We start from the raw sequence: 21,649 nt of genomic DNA on the forward strand, positions 1-21,649 counted from the left end.
TAGGATAGCTGCTTATTTCCTTCACATCCGAAGGGAGGGTGTTCCACAGGGTGGGCGCCACTACCGAGAAGGCCCTCTGCCTGGTTCCCTGTAACCTCACTTCTTGCAGCGAGGAACCACCAGAAGGGCCTTGGCGCTGGACCTTAGTGTCTGGGCTGGATGATGGAGGTGGAGACGCTCCTTCAGGTATACACGACCGAGGCCGTTTAGGGCTTTAAAGGTCAGCACCAACACCAACCAGGGCACAGGGGGCTGTCATGTGAAAGCAGCAAGGACCGTAAGAAATATAATAAATAATAATCATAATAAATTTTTATTTATACCCCATCCTTCCCGGTTCAGAAAACCGGACTCAGGGCAGTTAACAACAAATTTAAAACACTTAATTGATGCAACAAAAAACAGCATAAAATACAGTATAAAATGGGAATAACAATAAATAAATAAAAATGCTTTGCCCCTCTCTTCAGGGAGAAACTGCTTCCGCCATAACCATGCAGATACTGTCCCTGATACGATATACCTTGCCTGCTTTTTTTTGGCCTTGTGGCTTGTGGGCAGTCATACCGGAGCTTAGCCAACCTATTTTGACAGAGGGCCTGTGATGAGAAATGCAGTAATAAATCAAGCCCACTCAATGCCAGTCCCTCTGCCTCCGCTGGTTAAATGGCTTAAAATGCCTTTTCCTGGCAAATGTTTGCCCTGGATTTCAGCCTCCTCTTCTGATTACCACGGAGAAACATAGGAAGCTACTTTATACCAGGACAGACTTCTTTGTCCAACTGCCCCAGGGTATCTCCAGGGTCTCAGGCAAGTCTTTCCCCTTGCTCCGCCTATTTGATCATGTTAACTGGCGATACTGGGGATCGAACCTTCTCTGTGCAAATAACGTTCTCTGCCTCTGAGCTGTGATCCTACTCCTTAAGGAGACCTAATCCCACTTGCCTTCCAGTCTGCAGGATGGTCAGATGAATCCCATTCACATGGATTTGGGGGAAAGAGCTGATCACCTGGCCCAGGGCCCACAGAACTTAAAGACCCATCCTCCCATTGCAGAGGTGGGTTTTTTGTCGCACTGCCTACAGGCTCAAAATTGCCACCAACTCACTGGAGTGTCAGGTGCTAGTCAGTTCAATGGGTAGCGACATTCCTGTGTGCATCTGCTGAATGACATCCATTTAGACTGTATCACTGATAGAAGAGGATCGCGGAGGAGTGGGGATGTTCACATAATGTCTACCCGGGTGGGAGATGGTGTTTTTTAAAAAAATAAAATAGAGTTGTATATGTACTGCCCTTCCTCTGTAGATCTCAGGGTGGTTCACAGCATAAAAACGCAAGATAAAAACGCAAAACACATGGAGTAGAATTGGGGTGAGAAGTTCAATCATATGATCCATGTTTGGTGCAGGAATTGGGATGCAGTGAGAATGTCCTGGAGGTACAGACTTGCAGGGAAATGGTTAGCTTTCTGTCTGTCCGTCCCCCCAATTACAAAAAGAAATGCTCTTGAGTTTTCTCTGACACCCCCCCCCCAACACGATTTCTGTTTCCGCCAATCAAGATTCCTCTTCCGAGTCAGAACTTTTCACTTTTCGGCTGCTGCAGCTTGTGGCACCTGTTCAGAGGGATTTGCTTGGTTGAGTATGCTGGTCCTGTCCTGCACTCAATAATTCAGCAGTTGAGCCCTGGAGTGGCTGGGGTTTCTGGCCCCCCAGCAGTGCCATGCATATTTCATGGTCCAGATTGCAGCAACGGGGAGGTCACACCAAGGCCCCTTTGTTTGCAAGTTCAGCACGTGGGTGCTGCTGTCACGCACTGCCGATTCCCAATGGCCTTCCATCTATTTGGCTCCTGGATGAACAGCTGAGCTTGCTGCAAAATGGGGTGATGCCATCCAGAGCTGCACTGATCATGGGATTCACCCAGTGGTGTAGGTACCAGAAGGACGCCGAGTAGCAAGCTCTGAAGGCTGTTCCAGACCTCTCCAGGCGCTGTGTGGACCACCTTGCTTCCTTGTCATTGCCACCAACAAACCTGGGATGCTACAGTTTGGTCCACTCAAAAATGCCGTTCCAGCCGCCCTTTGTCCCCCAAGGCAGGCAGAGAGGGGCTGGCTCAGAGCAGCCACAGCAGATGGCACCCCTGGAAGCAACAGGCCTGCTCCCTTCGGTGGCTCAGCGAGGTTCAGCCCTACCCACAGCGAGTGTCACCACCCACCCCGGCTGTGCCATGAGGATGAGTGTGACCCCCAGCTTCAGGAGGTGCCAGGGCCATGCAAGGACCAGAGAAGATCCTGCCAGAGGGAAGCGCACAGGCTGGCTGGAGAAGGTAGGGAAAGCCCTATTGGTGGGGCAGTGGAGATATTGGTGCATTGCCAGGGATATATATGTAACTCTTCAGCAGTGGTGGGGAATTAAACTCAGGCAGGTCAGAATTCAGGACGGCATTGATGCAAAGGACCAGCATCCATCAATATTCCTGCCTTCACAGCACAGCTGTGTTTGCTGGTTCGTGCAGCGTGGATACCTGGCTCCAGGCCACTGCTTGCCAAATGTTCACTCCTCTTCTATAGTAAGACAGTGCCTTCCAGGTGTTGTTGGCCATGCAACTCCCAGGCAGCCAGACTTAATGGTCAGAGGTGATGGGCGTTGTAGTCCAGCAACTTTGGCTACGCTTGTCATTAGGCAATTAGGATACACGAGGGATACCCTTAGGGCTTTGAAATTCACACGGTCATGGGGCTAGCCCTGGTACAGAGCCCGTGCTGGAGAAGGAAGCTGCCTGGTGGCGCTTCGGCATCCCTCCATGCTGGTATATTGGTTTCAGGGCAGAGGAAAAGACCAGCAATCGACAAGGCTGAACAAGGGGTGTGTTAGCTGAGGCTGGGGTGTACTTGCAGGACTGTAGGAGATGCTCCAGCTTTACTGAAGTCCCATTACAGAGTTGCTGGAATAGATAGAATGATCAGGATTATGGATTATTCCTTCCTGCAGCAGGGCAATGCATGCTTTCTGCTCGTGGTGTTCTCCTAAGACCTTTGACCAGTAGTACAAAATTCCACTGCTGTACATCAAAACAGTTGCCCACCAATAAGAGAGAGTTTGAGGTCCACATAGTCCCGTTTACACCTGCCCAAGACTCACAATACCTGCATATTGGGACTGAAACTGAATAGAGCGCCAGTGTGGTGTAGTGGTTAAGAGCGGTAGACTCGTAATCTGGTGAACTGGGTTCGCTTCCCCGCTCCTCCACATGCAGCTGCTGGGTGACCTTGGGCCAGTCACACTTCTCTGAAGTCTCTCAGCCCCACTCACCTCACAGAGTGCTTGTTGTGGGGGAGGAAGGGAAAGGAGAATGTTAGCCGCTTTGAGACTCCTTCGGGTAGTGAGAAAGTGGGATATCAAATCCAAACTCCTCTCCTAGTACGTGCAGGTGTTATACCCCAAGAGTCACAACCCGTCTCTCACAGATTGCTGTTTGCTTTATTGAGCTACAAAACTTAACCTCCTATATCTCTTTTCCTCCCACGTCCAGGTAGGAGCTGCAAACAAGCACCAGAATAAAACTGCTCCCAAGACTCCCTTAACTCCAAGGCAAAGTAGGATGGCTCTTCCGCAGATTCCCAAAGCAGGCAAGGTCTTTGGTGAGGCTCTGGTGTCGGACACTGCCCCACCTGCCACTGGCAGGATTGCAGAGAGCTTGGCACTGGGCTAATGCTCTCTTGCTGGTACAGTGGTGCCCCACAAGACGAACGCCTCGCAAGACGGAAAACCCGCTAGACGAAAGGGTTTTCCGTTTTGGAGGCGCTTCGCAAAACGAATTTCCCTATGGGCTTGCTTCGCAAGACGAAAATGTCTTGCGAGTTCCTGCAGGTTTTTTTTGCTCCCCCCCCCTTTTCTAAGCCGCTAAGGCGCTTATCAGCTGATCCGCTAAGCCACTAAAAGCCACTAAAAGCCGCTGAGCCGCTAATAGCGCTAATCCGCTAAGCCGTCAATGGGCTTGCTTCGCAAGACGAAAAAACCGCTAGACGAAGAGACTCGCGGAACGGATTAATTTCGTCTTGCGAGGCACCACTGTAGCTGGAAGGAGTCTGGGCTGCTGTGGGGGGAACGCAGCAGGTTCTAGGGCTGCTTAATGTTGGGGCTTCCCTTGGGTCCCTGGCCTCTGTGGAGGGCACAGAGCTCATATGCAGGGGCAAGGGGCTTTGCGGGGAATGCAAGCCAGAACAGAGGGAGCAGGCAGCACCTGTGTTCCTCAGAGGAAAGGGGCGCAGGCTGGTGCTGACATTCCCCAGGGAGTCTTGTATCAACCACATCCTTTCCCACATCGCCCTGCCTCAGGAATCCCCTGTGCACCCAGCCCAGTGCAACACTTGAGCCCAGTGCTTGAGTCTCCTGCCTTGCGCCTCACTAACACTTGCTCTGCTCCTATTTATCTTGCCTCAGAGAAACCAGGCCAGAGGCTGCCAGGCCTCCCCCACGCCAAAGCAGCCTCTTTGGGCACTCCCGACATGGCGCCCTGGACTGGGCCCTCTCAGTCCGAGACCTCCTTCCATGCCCTTTTCAAGCCTGTGGTGTCCTTCTTGCACAGTGTCCCTTTCTCGGCAGCAGGAACTCCCAGCTCCTGCAGCTTCTTCCAAGACCACCTGGGAGAGAAGGCAAGCGAAGGGGAGCAGCGACCGAGGACCCTGCTGCTCCAAGGCAAGGCGAAGCAGAAGGCAAGCCGGAGCAGAGGCTCGCCCAGGCACTTCCGGAGCAAGTGGCAGGGGGTGAAGCTGCCGCCCGTGCCCAGCATCACCAACCTCAACTTCAGCCGCAATTTCACCTTCTCCTTCTTTGAGCTGCCTCCGCATCAGGGCCCCCAGTACTGGCTGCAGCGACAGCAGCTCATCCGCCTCCTCATGAAGCAGCTGCAGTAGCGAGCCCTGGACTCCCTCTGGGGCGCTGGGTGCGAAACAAGAGGGACGGCCGCCAGGTGCAATGGGTGGAATGGGCAACTTGCACCACCTCTCATGGGAAGATACGCTAACCTCAGCCTCAAGCCTTGGAGCAAGCGTCCTCCTGGTTATAGTGGGGCCCACAGAAATAAGATACGCACGGCCCCCATTCAATCAGCTTGCCTCTCTGCTCCACAATGAAGCTGCTGACAGGAGACGCCGGACAGTTTGTCAACGCTGGAAACATCTGAGTCCTCTTTCCCTCCCTTATCCTTGTCCTAAGCTGCAAGCTGATGCTACAGACAGGAGCCTCTGCCCACCCTAGTAGGCACAGAGCAAGTCTTTGCAACTGCCATGGACAACAAACGCACCGCGCTCTAAGCAACAACTTTGCCTTTTGCCCAAACGGCAGGCAGACACCTGTGTTTGTGTGAGGCTACACAACTTCGTTTACAAACTTTCTTTTCTCATACGGGTGCCAAAGATTTTCTGTATGTGGGTAGGGACATGGCATAGCTGGGGTGTCAGTCAGCTCAGAACAGAATAAAAACAACCAGTGAACCACCATTTGCATCCATCCTCTGTGCTTTCTTTTGGATTGCTCATATGCCCGCTTTTGTTGTGCCCGCTGTGAGCAAAATGGGAGGGATAAAAGCAATGCAGCCACTACAGTGTTTAACCTGTGTGCTTGCCCCCCCCAGGTGAGTTTTTAGCCTATATGTTCCTAACTGGAATGTCACAGCTTTGGCTCCACAAAGAATTTCATCAGGCCCCCACCATCCGGAATGTAGGCGAAGTCTGTGCCCTCTCTCCTCTCCAGCACTGCGATCAGGTCGCTTTGGTTCAAGTCCAAAACATTGCATGTAGCCGGGCCAGGCTGAGCTGTGATGGGTGATTGTCCAACAGCAACAGTACCGCATGCACGCTCCTTATTCTTGATCATGTGACTGCGCTGTCCATCGCTCCTCGCAACAGAGCTGGCCAATGGGAGGGCCAGGGCAGGTTGCCTGTAGTCACCCCTGCAGGCTTGCTCAGATCTGGCTCAGAGGAGGCAAGTGGAGGGTGGCCAGGGCACTGCAGAACACTTCTCTCACTGCTCTCATCAGCTGCAACCGGGCAAACATCTGACCGAATAAGTGGGGACGTGGTTCCTGTTGGGAGCAAAAACAGGATCGTCACAGGGGCCTGATGCAACTCTCCGGTGCTCTGAGGGCTGAGTGGCGGGTTTGTGCCTTCCCTTAATGGGTGCATTTCTCCATTAGTGCCCATGGACAGGGCCCCCTTCATCGTGCAGAGGGCACCGTGTAGACCTGAATTTTGTGGGAACGAAGGCTAATGTGATGGAAATTATGTTATTGACAGCGTTCTATGTTATGACAGCGGTGTCAGTGACGGCATCAGCTGACTCTCAGTTATTAAATTGATGCCTGTCATTCTCACTCGAAGGCAAATTACACTTGTGGCTTTAGGCTCAGAAAGCTGATCTTCACCTTAGTTAACGTTTTGAAAATATTAGTACATCCTGAATGGAAGCTTCTAGTTTGCAAAGCTTCAGAAATGAGCTTCACATGGTGGGAAGAGAAGTCTTTGGAGCCTTCTCTAAAACTATCTTCCTCTTCACCACGATTCTTGCAAAAAAATATATGCAGAGCATATAAAATAGAGGGGGGCTTCTTTTTTCCACTACGTATAGTACAGCCTTAGCATGGATGACTGAAGATGCCAACACAGCCTCCTGACTCAGAAATAAATAAAATATGCCAAGTTTTGCCCAAGCTGCACCTCACTCTTCCCTTTATGAAAATGGTTAAACAAAGAAGGAAGCCAAAGTTCACCATAGTTTCCTGTTCTGTCCGAACCAGGAAACCATGATTGATGGTTTCTAAGCAAGCAAAGATATGAAGCTGCTCAGAGATGGGTTACAGATTGTGGCTTATTTGGAAATCATTAACTGTAGTTCCAAGTTCAGACACAACAGGAAACCACCATTAATTTCAGTTTCCTGGCTTAAAGGAGGAGTGAAATAGCTGCCAAGGAGCAGTCTGCAGGTGGACAGAACTCAAGACCTTTTCTGGCATACGAAGTCAGGGACCTACAAACCTGAAGCTGGCCACTCCCTAGGCTTTGCAACTCTACAAAGCCGAGCCTTGAGGATTCAAGATCAGTATGTTTCAAAACGAGCCTATTACAAGTTTACCTGACTTGTAGCAAATGCACCTTTCGGGCCAGATGTTCATTATGTGGAAAGAGCCTGAGCCGATGCAGTGTGGACTTGCAACTCAAAGTATACCCCAGCGACTCTCCTCCCAGACCACTTACCCCTAGGATATGCACCCGGTTGTAGTAGGAACTGAAGTCCATGCTCAGCTGGATCAGGAACTTGCAAATCTGCAACACAAAGCAGAGTGATGCCCGATTCACCTATGGCTAAGAGGAAGCCAAGCTGATAAAGGGGAGGGGGGAAGGCAGCCCAACAGCCCCACCTCACAATATCTGAAAACTCAGCTCACCGCCTCCGTGCTGGCTGTGACTCTGAGCCCAGCGCTGGAGATGGGCACCTGCATCACTTGGCTCAGGATCTCCTGGAAAGGCAGGATGCTGTTGAACAACAAAAGCCACTCGCCCTGCAGAAAGAGAAGAAACATGTGGGAGTCTCAGCAGGCCAGCCTTCCCCAACCAGATGTCTTGGACTACGACTCCCATCATCCTTGACCACTGGCCGTGATTGCTGGGGCTGATGGGGGTTGTAGTCCAAATCATCATTAGACCTATACTCATCCCCCAGTTTGTCAATTGGCAAGAAGGGAACCAAGCAATGAGATTTCGGACACAAAAAGCACAAGCACCTGACCGGTGTAGAAGCACACGGCGATCTGGATTCCGTGAGCTGATTTGTGCAAGGCAGGTGTCTTGAGGCCTGTTTTGTAGCAGAAAGTTTGGACAAGGTAAACGTTTTCAGGGGCGCCCCGAGACATCTTGGCACCCGAGGCAAAACACCTTTCTGCTGCACCCACAATGTTGGGAGGGCGTGAGGCTCTGCAAGGGCTTCCCTTCAAGGAAAAGCCCTTGCAAAGCCTTGCCACCCTACCAGGCTGGGGGGCTGGGGGGGTTAGATTCGCTAGGGGCAGCAAAGATGGGTAATGGAATACTCGGCTGCTCTGCTGCAGCCGGAGCCTCCCTTACCTGGGTTGCTCCTGCAGGGGGCAGCACAGAGCATCTGTAGGGGAACTGCTTCTTGCCTTTCCGCTGCCTGAAGCGGTTGCTTCACCCCGCTTCATGGGTGGGCCGGCTCTGCATATTTTAGACCCTCCTCCATGCTTTCTAGCGGTTGCCCTAACTTGGCTCAACTTGCCAAATGATGTTTGTGTTCCCAACAAATCCAGCTGATCCTATAGGAGCAGCCCTGCAGACCTGGATCGTTGTGCAGGTGGTGACCATTTCACACAGGGGTTCCATTTCTGGCCCCTGTGCTTGTCTGCGGAGCATGTATACATGCCCCCTGCCCCCGTTCTGCCTTCTTCCAGGTCCAAAAGGATCCATGCATCAGGATCCAGGTCCAAAAGGAAAACCACGCATCAATTGGATGTGCCTAAAATGGTTGCTGACTGTATTATTTTGTTTACCTCTTCCCTGAGAGATGCGTAGTTCAGCTCCGAAGGTTGAGGAAAGGCTGGGTACAGACCTGGAATTGGATGGGAGAAATTTGTTACCATAGGAGCATCTTAGGCAAAAGCCTTTCGGGGGATGCAATGATAGCCATACCAGGGGATTCACGTTTCCTGCAGCAAAACTCCAAACCTGCCAGTTACAGACAGCTATGCAGATTAAACCAACATTCCTAAGTTTGCTCAGTTTTTTTTTTTTGTAATTAATCCCAACTGCAACTAAAAAGTGGGTGGGGAAGCTGCAATATTTAGGAGTTCTAAAGGGCAAAATAAAGGGCTGCGTGGCATTTTGGAGAGCAGCAATAAACCAGGATGCGTAAAAGGGAAAAGGAGCTTGGGCTGTGGAGAAAGACATAAAGGGTTATAGGCAATGCGAGCTCTGCTCTAGAGTAGACCCACTAAAGTTTATAATAGACTTGACTAACCTAGGTTCACTAAGTCCAGCAGGTCTACGCTGAGTAGAAATGAGCTGAAGGCAGTGTGTGGGCCACCATCCCTCAACCGCTAGAGCCACCACTTTGCCCTTCTGGGTTCTAAGTCTGGGAGACACTGCATGCAAGTTTCAAAGTCTGCCTTTGTAGTCAGGAGGGGTGTGTGTGTGTGTGTGTGTGTGTAAGGGGAAAGTGCCACAATTCCACACATGGTGAACGTTTTAATATCAGGTACCTTTCTGAATGCTTTTAACCAAGCCAAGGATCCATAGTTTCTGGCCGCCTGCTACAAATCGCTGGCCGGTGCAAGGGACCCTCCCTCCTCCGGAAAATTCATTATGATAACAGCCATGGCAGGCTGGCTGCTCCTAGTCCCAGGACCGACGGGGCCCCACAAGCACAAAGCACGACAGCTCCACAATCAAGTTGTTTCCTCGAATCCTGAATCAGGTGACTTAAGTACTGCCCCAGCTTCTCGGGGAAGGTCCAGGTCCAGGCCAATTGTCAACCAATTCACAGAATCATGGCCGACGTGGCACAGCCTGCGTGAAGAGGGGAGGGCTCTCACCTTGCTCTACAGCCCGCTGGTACGTTTCAAAGAGTGTGGCCAGCCGAGCACAGTTGTACATCACAAAGGCTCCGCTCTTGGTCCCTTTGGTGGAGATGCTGGTCTCCTCCACATCCAGGAGAACCTGAGGATGATGCAAAAATCAATGCTGACGCAGAATGTCAGGTCTAGCCCTATTCCCAAGAAGGCCCTGGCCTCCCCTGCAAGCTACCAAGGTGCTCCTCTCCGAAGAATGAAAGTGAAAGGAGCACCAGCTACCATCTATCTCCACTTTCCAGAAAGGGTGGCCTTGCCCAGGCCAACCCAGACTCCCTCCTCCTGGAAGAGAGGGATTCTGACAAATCCACGTGCATAAGGCTAATTTTGTCTGTTCATTTGCAACTGTCCTTTATTCATGGCCCATCACATCCACATCTGTCAAGGTGATGATAACCGCCCCCTTCCCTTGGCCCAAAGTTGCCTGTTGCATTCTTCTGATTCACTCTAAGCCAGTTTGCTATCTTCATAAGTCCCCAAATTCATCTACACTCCCCAGTGTTGCAATGCCTCTGTCCACTGTCCCCATACCTGTGCACCTAATTACTCTGTTAAGAAAGGGTTATGGGTTTTGTTTTGGAGCTAGACATTCCCAGCTGCTGTAACTTGGGACTGTAAACTAAGGGAGTGGTAACTGCTACAATATGAAGCATGAGTCATGCTTTAAACCAGGCATAGGCAAACTCAGCCCACCAGATGTTTTGGAACTACAACTCCCATTATCCCTGACCACTGGTCCTGTTAGCTAGGGATGATGGGAGTTGTAGTCCCAAAGAAAGCAGTTCCACGCAGCTGAAATTATACCACTTCCACCCATGAGCAACCCAATCGCCTCCTGACTGCGAACGCACCACACCTGAAAGGGACTCCTCTGCTTACCTGGTTCCGATGGGTCGTGCTCAGCATCTCAAATCGGATGGCAGCTGATGTCAAGACACCGACTGTTTCCGTCCAGGTGTCGTCTAGAGGAAGGAAGCCGAAAAAACAGACCACCAGTTACAAAACCATTGACAATTGAAAGCATTCCTTTTTTTAAAGAAGCTTTTGATTCTATTGCCACTTAACGGCTCTTGTCTTTTGTTGATGTTTCTTAGTTTGATAATTTGTGTTTCAATGATTGGGTTAACCATTGTTTTAATGTTTGCTTTCATTTTTGTAAGCTGCTCTGACCAACTCCTTTGTGGCGGGGGAAAGCACGGCTATAAATTTGTTAGATAATTAATTTATAAATAAATTAAAAAGGAGCTTAGTGGAACTGGAGTGTTCGGTGGAAGAGACCACTCGGGAGCTGGGGTGCATCCAGGAGTAAATGTTCATGGTTCCCCTGTCCGACAGGGTGGAAGGAAAGTCTGGTAGACTCATAATAAAGCCTTTTCAAGCAGTTGGGCAAGACATCCAACTGAAGTGGGCAAGAAACCCAGAATGATAGGAAGAACAACCCCCAACGTGCCAGCTTTAGGACACATCTAAACCTCCCAGAAGCAGAAACAAGGAGACAGAACAGCACGCAACAAATGAAAAGACAAACCTTTACCTTGAGAGAGGTCCCCATATTTCAGCACTGAAGCCTCATACATCTGGGAGTTCCGCAGCCTGTAAGCAAGGAGATGATGCAGCCCCTCAGAAAAGAGAACATGTCACACGGTACCTACAGTGCCACGGGTGCAAAACCAAATGCTGAATAATACTAGTGCTGGTGGGAAAAGGTAGGGACTCAGTACAGTGGTACCTCTGGTTGCGAACGGGATCCGTTCCGGAGCCCCGTTCACAATATGAGCAGAATGCAACCTGTGTCTGCGCGGGTCGCGATTTGCTGCTTCTGCACATGCGCGTGACATCATTTTGAGCGTCTGCGCATGCATGAGCGGCGAAACACAGAAGTAACCCTTTCTGGTATTTCCGGGTCGCCACGGGACGCAACCTGAAAAGACGTAACCTGAACCGAACGTAACAAGAGGTACGACTGTACCGGCAAAGTTTCTCAATGCATTCTTCTGGACCACAATGCCAGGAGCCCCACCACACGCAGGACTCTGGAAACAAAGCTGTTTGTCCAAAGTCAAGAATGAGGGCTTAAGACAGCATCACAAACCAGCTGCTTATCAAGCGGCTGTAATGCAGCAATTTCTTTTTTTTATAATAGATTTTATTAAAGTTTTGAAGGTTACAGAAAGAAAAGTAGAAAAAGTTAAACAAACAAAGCACAAAAACAAAAAACACAAATCCAACCTTTACATAACTTTCTTTCCTTTGCTTATTTCCTTGACCTCCTCACACCTCCCTTTTTTTGTATTCTAGTTCAATTAGATATTCCAGCAAATCCTTTCCATCTTTGTTTTTATCCTAAAAAATTATCTTGATATACTATAATTTTACATTCTCCTCTTTCACTAATTACCAATCCATTTTTACTTAATCCTTTATAACATTTCTGCTAAAACCACATAGCTTCATTCCAACATCCTTCTAACATTCCTTAATTTTACAATGTTTCTGTAGATAAACTTTAATTTTTTTTCCCAATCTTCTTCCACCGACTCTTCTCCCTGGTCTTGGATTGTAATGCAGCAATTTCCATGAGCGACCGAAAGGTAAGTGCAGAATACCCTGAAGGTAAGCGCAAGCAAGAGCTTGCTTTCATCACCAGCTTGCCCTTGCGGAAAAATAACCGCTTCACTGTTATTAGTAACAGTGGCAGAGAAAAGCAACTTACTGGAAATACTGAAGAGCACCCATGGGAGAGGCACAGCGAGTGACTTTGACAGGCCCACAGACAAGGTGTTTCTAGGGAATAAATAGGTAACAAAGCATTAGTCGCTCGCAACCACCATGTGCTTGCTTTTTGCAACAGAATTGACATAAATGGGAGCTTTCCTCCCCTCTTAAAAAAGAAAAAAAAACGGAGCAAGAAATTCCAGATGGGGCTGCAGTGAGGTCAAAGGTAAAAGTCCCTTCCCCTGGGCTACGGTCCCAATCTGACCCCACAGCAACCCAACATAGCAGGAAGAGCTTTACACACAGCTTGTACCGTATGCCATCCTGGAAAGAAAGGGTACTCCTCACCTGTGAAACTGCAAGCACTTGTGGGGCTAACAGCCTCAATAGCAAGTCCACCTTCTGCTGCTGGAAGGCCTCCTCGCTGCTCACCACATGCACAATGCAGCAGTGTTTTTCTGGTGCAGCCACCTGCAGAAGAGCAAGTAGAAAAAAGACAGAAACGGAACCAAGAAATTACACAAAACAATGAAATACTGTGAAAATCCCTGAAACGAGAAGTAATCGACTAGAAATATTATCTTATAGAAATAAACTAAATAATAAAAATCAAAAAGTTTAAGGAAAAAATTAGAAAAACCTAGAATATTACAATACTTCAGAATTCTGGGGAGTTTTAACCTCATTTTTGAATTTTGGTCATTTAAGGTTTATGATTTTTCTATTTCCTTCTGAGGAAACTGAATAGTTCAGTGAAACAAGGTTTGTAGCCGGCATCCCGTTAAGGCTTTGTACAATTCTAGGTTTTTCTAATTTTTTCCTTAAACTTTTTGATTTTTATTATTTAATTTATTTCTATAAGATAATATTTCTAGTCGATTACTTCTTGTTTCAGGGATTTTCACGGTATTTCATTGTTTTGTGTAACCTGCAGAAGAGCGGCAGCTCACATGAGATGCAGAGACCACGCAAGAGGGTTGCTCCGTTCAGCCCTGGCTGAAGTCTACTCACCGTGCGCTGCAGGGCCACACGCTGCAGCTCAGCCACATGGCGCAGCTTTTCCTCTGTCACTGAAAAGGAATGAATTATTATTATTATTATTATTACTACATGTATACACGCATACATAGTTTTATTTGCACGCTGCCTTTCCACAGTTCAAACCACGCTCATGGTGGCTTACAACATATAAAAAGATACATAACTACAACGTAAGAAAAGTAGTCATAATCCGATAAATTTTAAAAATACAAAACCAAGCTGAAAAATTTCCATGCTAATCACAACAAAATCTGAAATGAATATACGAAAAAAACCCAACAGCAACAACACCCCCCACAACTAAACCACCCAAACAATGCCCCAGCTCCACCTTTCTTACAGACAACTCAAGGTGGGATACATGGTTGTCCCCATGAGCCCCCCCCCAACCCATTATATTCTCACAACAACCTTGTAAGGTTGGTTGGGCTGAGGGCCAGTAACTGGCCCAAGGTTACCCAGTGATCTTCATGTCTGGGTTAGCACTTGAACCCTGGTCCAGGTCCCAGTCCAGCACTCCAATCACAATGCCACAATGGCTCTCAGGAAATATTGTGTGATGGAGGTTCAGTTTCTGCTCTGTCTGCTTCTGCAGCTCTAGAGCTCTTGTTTCCTAGGGCTTAGTGCAACCAAGGCAAATCTAAAAAAATGTAGTATAAACACTGACAACTGGGAAACACTGGCCTGTGAGCACTCCAATTGGAGAACAGCCTTTACCAAAGGTGTCATGGACTCTGAAGACACTCAAAGACACTCAAACTCAGGATACAAGGGAGAAATGTGCTAAGAGGAAGGCACGCTTGGCAAATCCACACCGTGATCAACTCCCGCCCGGAAACCAATGTTCCCACTGTGTGGGATCCAGACTTGTGGATGCAGAATTGACCTCCACAGTCACCTATGGACTCATTGTTAGAACTGTGTTTATGGAAGACAATCTTACTCGGCTACAAGTGATCGCCAAAGAAGAAGAAGTGCAACCAAGTGGAACTAATTTAACCATGATCCAGCCACAGCTATTTCCTTGATAAAACACCCGTCAGGTCAACAGACTTGGTATAACAGCATTGGACCTGGTTTCCAATCGTTTTATATAGTTTGGCTAAGAGAGAGTGACTGGCCCAAGGCCGACCAGCAAAAATTCAAACCCTTTTCTCCCAGATCCTAGTCCAACACTCTTAAGTGTTACACCACAGTGGCTCCCATATTAGCTTGGCAAGTCAACTTCTCAATCCTCAACCTACATTGTTGTGAAGATAGATACAAAGAGACAGTTACCTGTCTTAGGGATAAGGCAAGCATCTGCTTAAAAATGATAAAATAAAGTGCCTACCAAGAAATACGTCCACATTAGGGTCATAGCCCTCCAAGTCTTCTTGCTCCTCTTCAAGGAACCCTTTCAAGTGCACTTTGCACACAACTGCATTCTGCTCCGTCTGGTCAAAAGTGGCATGAGAACATTGGCGAAGGTTTTCCTTCATGGCTTGAATATCCTCAGGGCTTTGGGAGGCTTCCAAACCTGAAGGCCACTCAACTCGTAGCCGATGCAGGAATCTATGGATTTCCTCATCAACCGAAGATGGGACCAGGTGTACATCCATCCTGAAAGGCAAAGAACCACACACAACACTGGCCGTACAACCGCCAAAATGAGCAGAAGAAAAACTCTCCATATTCTACTCAAAGAACAGCTAAAGGTCCAGTATGGACTGATGACCTGAGTGCTGTATTCGGTAGAGCACTGCTTTCCAAATCTGAACTTCTCCTCCACAGAAATGAAGGCTAGAACCAAGAGCTCTCTTAAAAACAGGTAAGATTCTCAGAATGTTGCCAAAGTCCTAGAAAGGACAATACAGTGGTACCTCAGGTTACATACGCTTCAGGTTACACACTCCACTAACCCATAAATAGTACCTCAGGTTAAGAACTTTGCTTCAGGATGAGAACAGAAATCGTGCTCTGGCGGTGCGGCAGCAGCAGGAGGCCCCATTAGCTAAAGTGGTGCTTCAGGTTAAGAACAGTTTCAGGTTAAGAACGGACCTCCGGAACGAATTAAGTACTTAACCTGAGGTACCACTGTACTGTTCTCTCCAAAACACAGCACATTCACAGCTATAGAAGCAGCTTTGAACTGTGGGGAGGACAAATTAATACTGCAATCGTCTGCATGCCTACTTAGAAGTCAGCCCCACTGAACATTGTTGCATCTATTTCTCATTGTGCGTAAAGTTGTAATAAACAAATAAGAAAGCCACACATGTTCCTGGATCCATGACTGACAATTAGAATAGGTCCATTGAGTTGCATCTACTAACCCTTGAGCTCGGAGTGTGCCTGCGAGGTGGTCAGTGACCAGGATGGTTCTCAGGTGACTCAAACTCAGCGAGTTCAGGCCCTTGCAGCCGTGCAGGGGCACACAGTTCAGGAGGATGCTGTGCCCATGGGCTGTTTGAGGGGGCTCCGCATACACAGGAATGACTTTCAGGATCTGCTCAAAGACAGCAGGCCTCTCTAACTGCACAGTCAGTCCAGCTGGGCTCTTTTGGCAACTCCGGATGGGTGGCAACCCTGGGCGTTTAAGTGAAGACACACTCTCAGCAATGCCATTGGGAACCTGTTGTGATACAAGAAAAGGGAGAAGAATCAACGAGCGTCGGCTTCCTCCTGGTTTCGGCTGTTCAGGAGCAGAAACAAAGCAGTTCACCATGTGGTTAATTTTTTTTTTTTAAAAAAAGACAACCCAAATTTCAAGCACAAATAGATCACAGCTGGGCTTTCTTAGCTAAAATGCTGTGGGTGACATATTAAAACCTGGTCTCTAGATCACTAAAATAATCTGCTGCAGGGAAAGAATTAGTAGGTGACTTCTGCAGTCAGGTCTTCTCTAAGATACCTGGAAAGAGGAGTATAAATAAAATATGGAGTGATAAGTGTTGGTGCTGACCTTTAAAGCCCTAAACAGCCTCGGCCCAGTATACCTGAAGGAGCGTCTCCACCCCCATCGTTCTGCCCGGACACTGAGGTCCAGCTCCAAGGGCCTTCTGGTGGTTCCCTCGCTGCGAAAAATGAAGCTACAGGAAACCAGGCAGAGGGCCTTCTCGGTAGTGGCACCCGCCCTGTGGAACAGCCTCCTGTCAGATGTCAAAGAAATAAACAACTTTCTGACTTTTAGAAGACGTCTGAAGGCAGCCCTGTTTAGGAAAGTTTTTAATGTCTGGTGTTTTATTGTGTTTTTAATATTCTGTTAGAAGCAGCCCAGAGTGGCTGGGGAGGCTTGGCCAGATGGGCAGGGTATAAGTAATGAATTATTGTTATTGTTATAACATCCATAGAATTGTAAGAGTTGTAGGAGCCCCCTAGGGTCATCTAGTCCAACCCCCTGTAATACAGGAATAATAATAATAGTAAATCACAAAGCACCACCTGACAGCTGGAGGTGGTACCTCACAGGGGAACTATTTGCATACCAATAAATGAATACAGACAAGGCAGCCCCGCCCCATCGCCCCGCCCCTTTTCGCGAAGGACACGCCCCCTTACCTGCCCGTCCGCGAACATGGCCATCAGGGCAGCCTGCGGAGCCAGGAAATCCCTGCTACGTAAGTTCCGGGCGCTGCTCTCCTTGAACCAGACCGGGCCACGAGCCCCGACCCCGGCCTTTCCTCGGAGAGCAGCGTTCAAGGCCTCCAGGGTCTCGGAGACAGACAGGCGGCTCTCGCGCGTCTCCATGGCGACCCCAGGCGCCGGCGCCTCCGGAATTCTTTCCTGGAGGGCGGGGGAGGGGGGAAGTCCGCCCGGTTTGCCAGGATGTGATGTCATGATGGAAAATAAACATAGAACTATGTATAGACTGACTTCCGGGTGGAGCCAAAGCTGGCATGGGCATCGTAGGAGTGGGATTCTGCCACCCTTAGTGTTGTCGAGTCTTTGGGCACTTTAAAAGACAGGACCCCCCCCTTTTTTTTTTCTTTTTCCGTGTATCATTTTGCTTTGTGGTTTGTGTTATCATTGTAGAAAATCTAATAACAATTTTATTTAAAAAAAATAAAAATAAAAGACAGATTTTTTTAAAAAATGGCATAATCTTTTCATCAGGTCCACCGAAGCTTGCGCAATAATTAGTTTCTTACAACACATTGTCATAGCCATGTCTACTCAGAATTCCTCAGAAGTCCTATTGAATTCAATGTAGTTTACTCCCTGGCAAATGGGTATTATTATAATTCGAATTTATATACTGCCCTATGCCCAGAGGTCACAGGGCAGTTCACAGAACAAAACAAAATCAAAATATATAATCAAAATAAAAACAGCAACCCAGTAACCCCTTAGGTAGGATTGTAGCCCTAGGCTGTATATACATATGAAGCCTTTGAAAACACACATGGGTCATAGCATTTTTTGTACATAGCGGTTTGCAATTCTGCATGACTTTGCACGATAACGTAGTCTAAAATGGCAGTTACTAGCTATGTTGTCTGTACGCACAGGTGGGCATGTTGAATTGCATTTGTTGATTTACTGCCTATTTGAAAAGGTTCTTTGGAGCTCTTCGCAATCTCTCTTTGTTATAATGGACCTGGACAACTGAGTGTCATCAGCAAACTTGGCTACCTCACTGCTCACCCCTCACTCTAATGATATATGAAAAAGTTAAAAGCACAGGTCCCAATACAGTTTCTTCAGGAAACTCCACCTTCTACATTTATTCCTGCTTTCTGGTTTTTGCTACTTAACCAATTCCTAACCTACAAGAGTACTTCTCCCCTTCTTCCATGGGTGCCAAGCTTACTCATGAGTCTTTTGTGATGTAACATACAACATTTTTGGAAACTATATTTATAGTTTTAAATCTATCAATGCTTAATTGTTGTAGTTTTTTGTTGTTGTTTTCATCCCTATGTTTTTAGCTGGTCCTGTTTTATCTGTAAGCCACTTGGACTGGAGTCCCTGTCGGGGAAAAGATGGAATATAAATCTTCTTCTTCTTCTTTAGTGATCAGTTGTAGCCGAGTAAGATCGTCTTTCATGAACACAGTCTTAACAGTGAGTCTATAAGTGACTGTGGAGGCCAATTCTGGATCCACACGTCCTTCCACAGTGGGGACATAGGTTTCCGGGCAGGAATTGATCACAGTGAGGGTTTGCCAGATGTGCCTTCCTCTTAACATGTTTCCTTTTCATCCTGAGTTTGAGCATCTTCAAAGCCCACGGCTGATCTCCAAAGGCTGTTCTCCAGTTGGAGCACTCGCAGGCCAGTGTTTCACAATTGTCCATGTTTCTCCTACATTTTAAAAGATTTGCCTTGAGAGAGTCTTTAAACCTCTTTTGTTGTCCACCACTATTTCGCTTTCTATTCTTGAGTTGGGAATAGAGTAGTTGCTTTGGAAGATGATAATCAGGCATCGGCACAACATGACCAGTCCAACAAAGTTGATGTTGAAGAATTATTGCTTCAACACTGGTGGTCCTTAAGAGTAATTTGGAAGCAATCCCACTTAATAGGATCTTGAAGGGCTTGAGTGTTCATTTTGCGCCTTGGTTTCCTTCCTTGAAGCCTGCGTTGAGGTATCTCGATAGCCAACGTAGAACGCATTAATCAATGATCTGTCCAGCAGTCGTCGGCACTTGTCATAGCTCTGGTAAGGAGCACATCACTTATAAATAATAAGTGTGCCTGGTATGAGAATCTCTCTTTCAGAGAGGGGGGCCACTAGGGGGCGCATTGGAAGATGGCCGACAATACCATCTTTCCGACCCACATGGGGTAATTAAGAGGCTGTTATGGGAGTAGGCAGCCTCCCTTGTTGCCCCAAGGAAATGGGGAACACTGCCCTTGCTTGCTGTGCCCATAAATCACCCCCTAATTCGAAAGAAGGGGGTGAGGGCCCTAGGCAGAATGCCCCCGTGTGGACTTCGGCTTTCCTGGACGCTGTCTCTGATCGCGCACTAGTTGCAGCAATTTGGAATAATTAATTACAAAAGAAGCAAATGCACATATTTCAAGTGAAGAAGGGGAGTGGGACTTCCGGGTTAGCGCGATCGGTTAATGGCGGATTCCCTCCGAGCTCCGGAGGGAATCGGCTCTACTGGGGACGGGTCCTGCCGCGACGGCGACGCGGGGACCCTTAGAAACCGCAGGCGCGGAAGCCTGCGGACTTGGAGACTCGGTGGGTGCCTTAAGCGCCCCCTTCGACACACGAGCCTTTTTAAAGGCTTCGGAGAGGGTACGAAGGGTGGCGTGGCGCTGTGAGTTGATCGCTACCTCAGTGGAGTGAAGCCGCGAGCCATGACCGGAGAGCGCTGACTTTCTTCCTTGAAAATTTGGACGTAAAGAAACAACCTGTGAGTAGAACGGAATTTGGACTTAAGAAAAAAATTTTCTTCGAATTCGGTACGACCGGGGGGTGTGCTAAAAGGAAGTCCGCACCCCCCCTTTTACAGATGATCTAAAGCAAGAATTTGATAACTAAGATGGAGTGATCGTTTTCCTCCTTGTGAGATAAAAGATATCAATTCCACGATTGGCATAAGAAGTTCGGTGTATTGTGTTAAGAAGAAGAACTTTTAGAAGCTTTTGGAACCCCCCCCCCCCGGACCCGGGAGTGCCCTGCGAGTGAGAGCCTGTTGAAAAGAAATAAGGAGCTTGACAGCTGTCAAAGAAGCTGTCAAACGAGTTGTCAAAATTAGGAAAAAAATTGTTAAATTCTCTCTTTGCGGACTAAATGTGTTATATTTGAACTTAAGTTGGTGGAAATAAAGAAGGAATAAATAACAAAGTAACGGACTGTTGGAAAAGGATTACCAAGTAACCAGAATCCCTCTAGGGGGAATTCTGAGACACTACAATGGCTGTAGATGGAAAAATACAGGCAGAGCTGGAAAAAATGTTTTTTCTCGTGGGAAAGTTACAAGACCAGAGCACAGCTATGGCTAAAGGGTTATCGACCTTGATTGTTAAAGTAAGCAATGCTGTTGACTGCGTTAAGGACTTGTCAGTAAAAAACTCTGCAGCCAAACTGGAAGAGATATCCTCAGAATTAGAGGTGAGGGAAGAAGGAGTGGAAAAAGTTCAGGTGGAAAGTACCAACCAGAAGCTTACTTTTGTGGAGTATAAAGAAGAAGATTCATGGATTATAAACTTGCTTGAGATGGAAGAGGGAACCCTTGGAGCCCTTGGAATATCTGATTTTGAAAGAAACAAGAAATACGACTGGGACTACCCTTCTGAACACGGAAAGCAGGTTGGAAACAGCTTTGAACTTACTGTACTCCAAAGCAAGAGGTTTTGCCCCAATTTTGACTTTACTGTACCAGAGCTCCTTCGAGACCTGAGGACCAACATAAAGGACTACCAACAAAACTGGCAGAGAGAGACAGACAGAGACTTGAAGGCCTCGGATGTGAGAAATCCAGGCTAAGAGCCGTTTCTGTGGACATTTATGCGGAAGGGGACTGAAACCGGGGGAGGGGGGGGAGAGCAGATTTTTGAAAATTTTAATGATTTTTGTGTTTAGTTGGTATGACTAATATTTAATGAAAGAAAGGGGAATCTGTGGAACGGAACTTGGGTCAACCTTAGAAAAAGGCAAAATGTTTATAAGAGATCTGTTTAAGATAAATTTCGTTAAATAAGAAGAGTTAAGTTAAAAAATAATAACAATAATAATATTTTAAGGATGAGAGGTAAGGACTTGCTGAGCTATCTATTGGAAGTGGGATGTATGAAGTGGGGGGTAGGGGAAGTCAGGGGAAGAGGTTAAGAAAGCAAATATTTGAAATTATACATGTTTTGTTTGTGTCTTTTTGTGTTTGTGCTGTCTATATAAAATGTGAAAACCCAATAAAAATTTATTATAAAAAAAAAAACAAGTGAAGAAGGGGAGTGAAGTCTGCTAATTTAAGTGACCTCTGCGAAAGAAGACGACGGGCTGGAGAAACAGGAATATTTTACGATGAAGATACACCAAAGGCGGGGTATGTTGACAATGGGGTTGAATGGGGGGGGGAACCTTTTTTACTTTCCTTCTATGTGATTTACAAGAACCCCTCCTCATTAGAACCGTCGGTTGAACTGACCCAAGCAGGATGATTAAGGTCTGTGTGGAGATAAACTTTAACCAAAAGTATGCTTTATGGAGACTGAGAAGCAATAAGAGCTTTTGGGAATGGCGCAGCAATTAATTCGGAGTCGCCATCTTGCCAAAGGATTTATAGCCGGGAGGAAGAACGGATTTGTTTTCAGACTGCATTCC

General features: G+C 47.5%; 2 protein-coding genes across 2 annotated transcripts; one reads left to right on the forward strand and one right to left on the reverse strand.

Moving 5' to 3' along the window:
- The first annotated feature begins 147 nt into the window (after positions 1-147).
- LOC307208964 (uncharacterized protein) lies at positions 148-5,506 on the forward strand. Its single transcript, XM_079964022.1, has 3 exons — positions 148-2,331; positions 3,538-3,646; positions 4,449-5,506. The coding sequence occupies exons 1-3, from the start codon at positions 2,068-2,070 to the stop codon at positions 4,919-4,921; spliced, it is 846 nt and encodes a 281-aa protein (XP_079820148.1). The 5' UTR covers positions 148-2,067; the 3' UTR covers positions 4,922-5,506.
- On the reverse strand, positions 5,507-17,194 carry DALRD3 (DALR anticodon binding domain containing 3). The gene is made up of 13 exons (XM_079963260.1): positions 16,936-17,194; positions 15,711-16,009; positions 14,729-14,997; positions 13,366-13,424; positions 12,703-12,825; positions 12,353-12,423; positions 11,174-11,232; positions 10,519-10,601; positions 9,604-9,727; positions 8,563-8,621; positions 7,450-7,563; positions 7,259-7,327; positions 5,507-6,090 (listed from the first exon to the last, which is right to left on the reverse strand). Exons 1-13 carry the CDS (start codon positions 17,122-17,124, stop codon positions 5,971-5,973), a joined length of 1,638 nt encoding a protein of 545 aa, XP_079819386.1. The 5' UTR covers positions 17,125-17,194; the 3' UTR covers positions 5,507-5,970.
- Positions 17,195-21,649: the final 4,455 nt, after the last annotated feature.

This window comes from Podarcis cretensis (assembly GCF_951804945.1).
Source record: "Podarcis cretensis genome assembly, chromosome: 2".
Classification (NCBI taxonomy): domain Eukaryota; kingdom Metazoa; phylum Chordata; class Lepidosauria; order Squamata; family Lacertidae; genus Podarcis; species Podarcis cretensis.

Bases quoted from the DNA above. Each gene is read 5' to 3' on its own strand.
- LOC307208964 (XM_079964022.1), top strand. From the start codon at position 2,068: ATGCCGTTCCAGCCGCCCTTTGTCCCCCAAGGCAGGCAGAGAGGGGCT. The intron at 2,332-3,537 runs GTAGGGAAAGCC...TCCCACGTCCAG, and splicing joins GCACAGGCTGGCTGGAGAAG to GTAGGAGCTGCAAACAAGCA. The intron at 3,647-4,448 runs GTGAGGCTCTGG...ATCTTGCCTCAG, and splicing joins CAAAGCAGGCAAGGTCTTTG to AGAAACCAGGCCAGAGGCTG.
- DALRD3 (XM_079963260.1), bottom strand. From the start codon at position 17,124: ATGGAGACGCGCGAGAGCCGCCTGTCTGTCTCCGAGACCCTGGAGGCC. The intron at 12,826-13,365 runs GTGAGTAGACTT...GCTCTTCTGCAG, and splicing joins GTGTGGCCCTGCAGCGCACG to GTGGCTGCACCAGAAAAACA. The intron at 6,091-7,258 runs GTAAGTGGTCTG...TGCTCCCAACAG, and splicing joins ACCGGGTGCATATCCTAGGG to GAACCACGTCCCCACTTATT.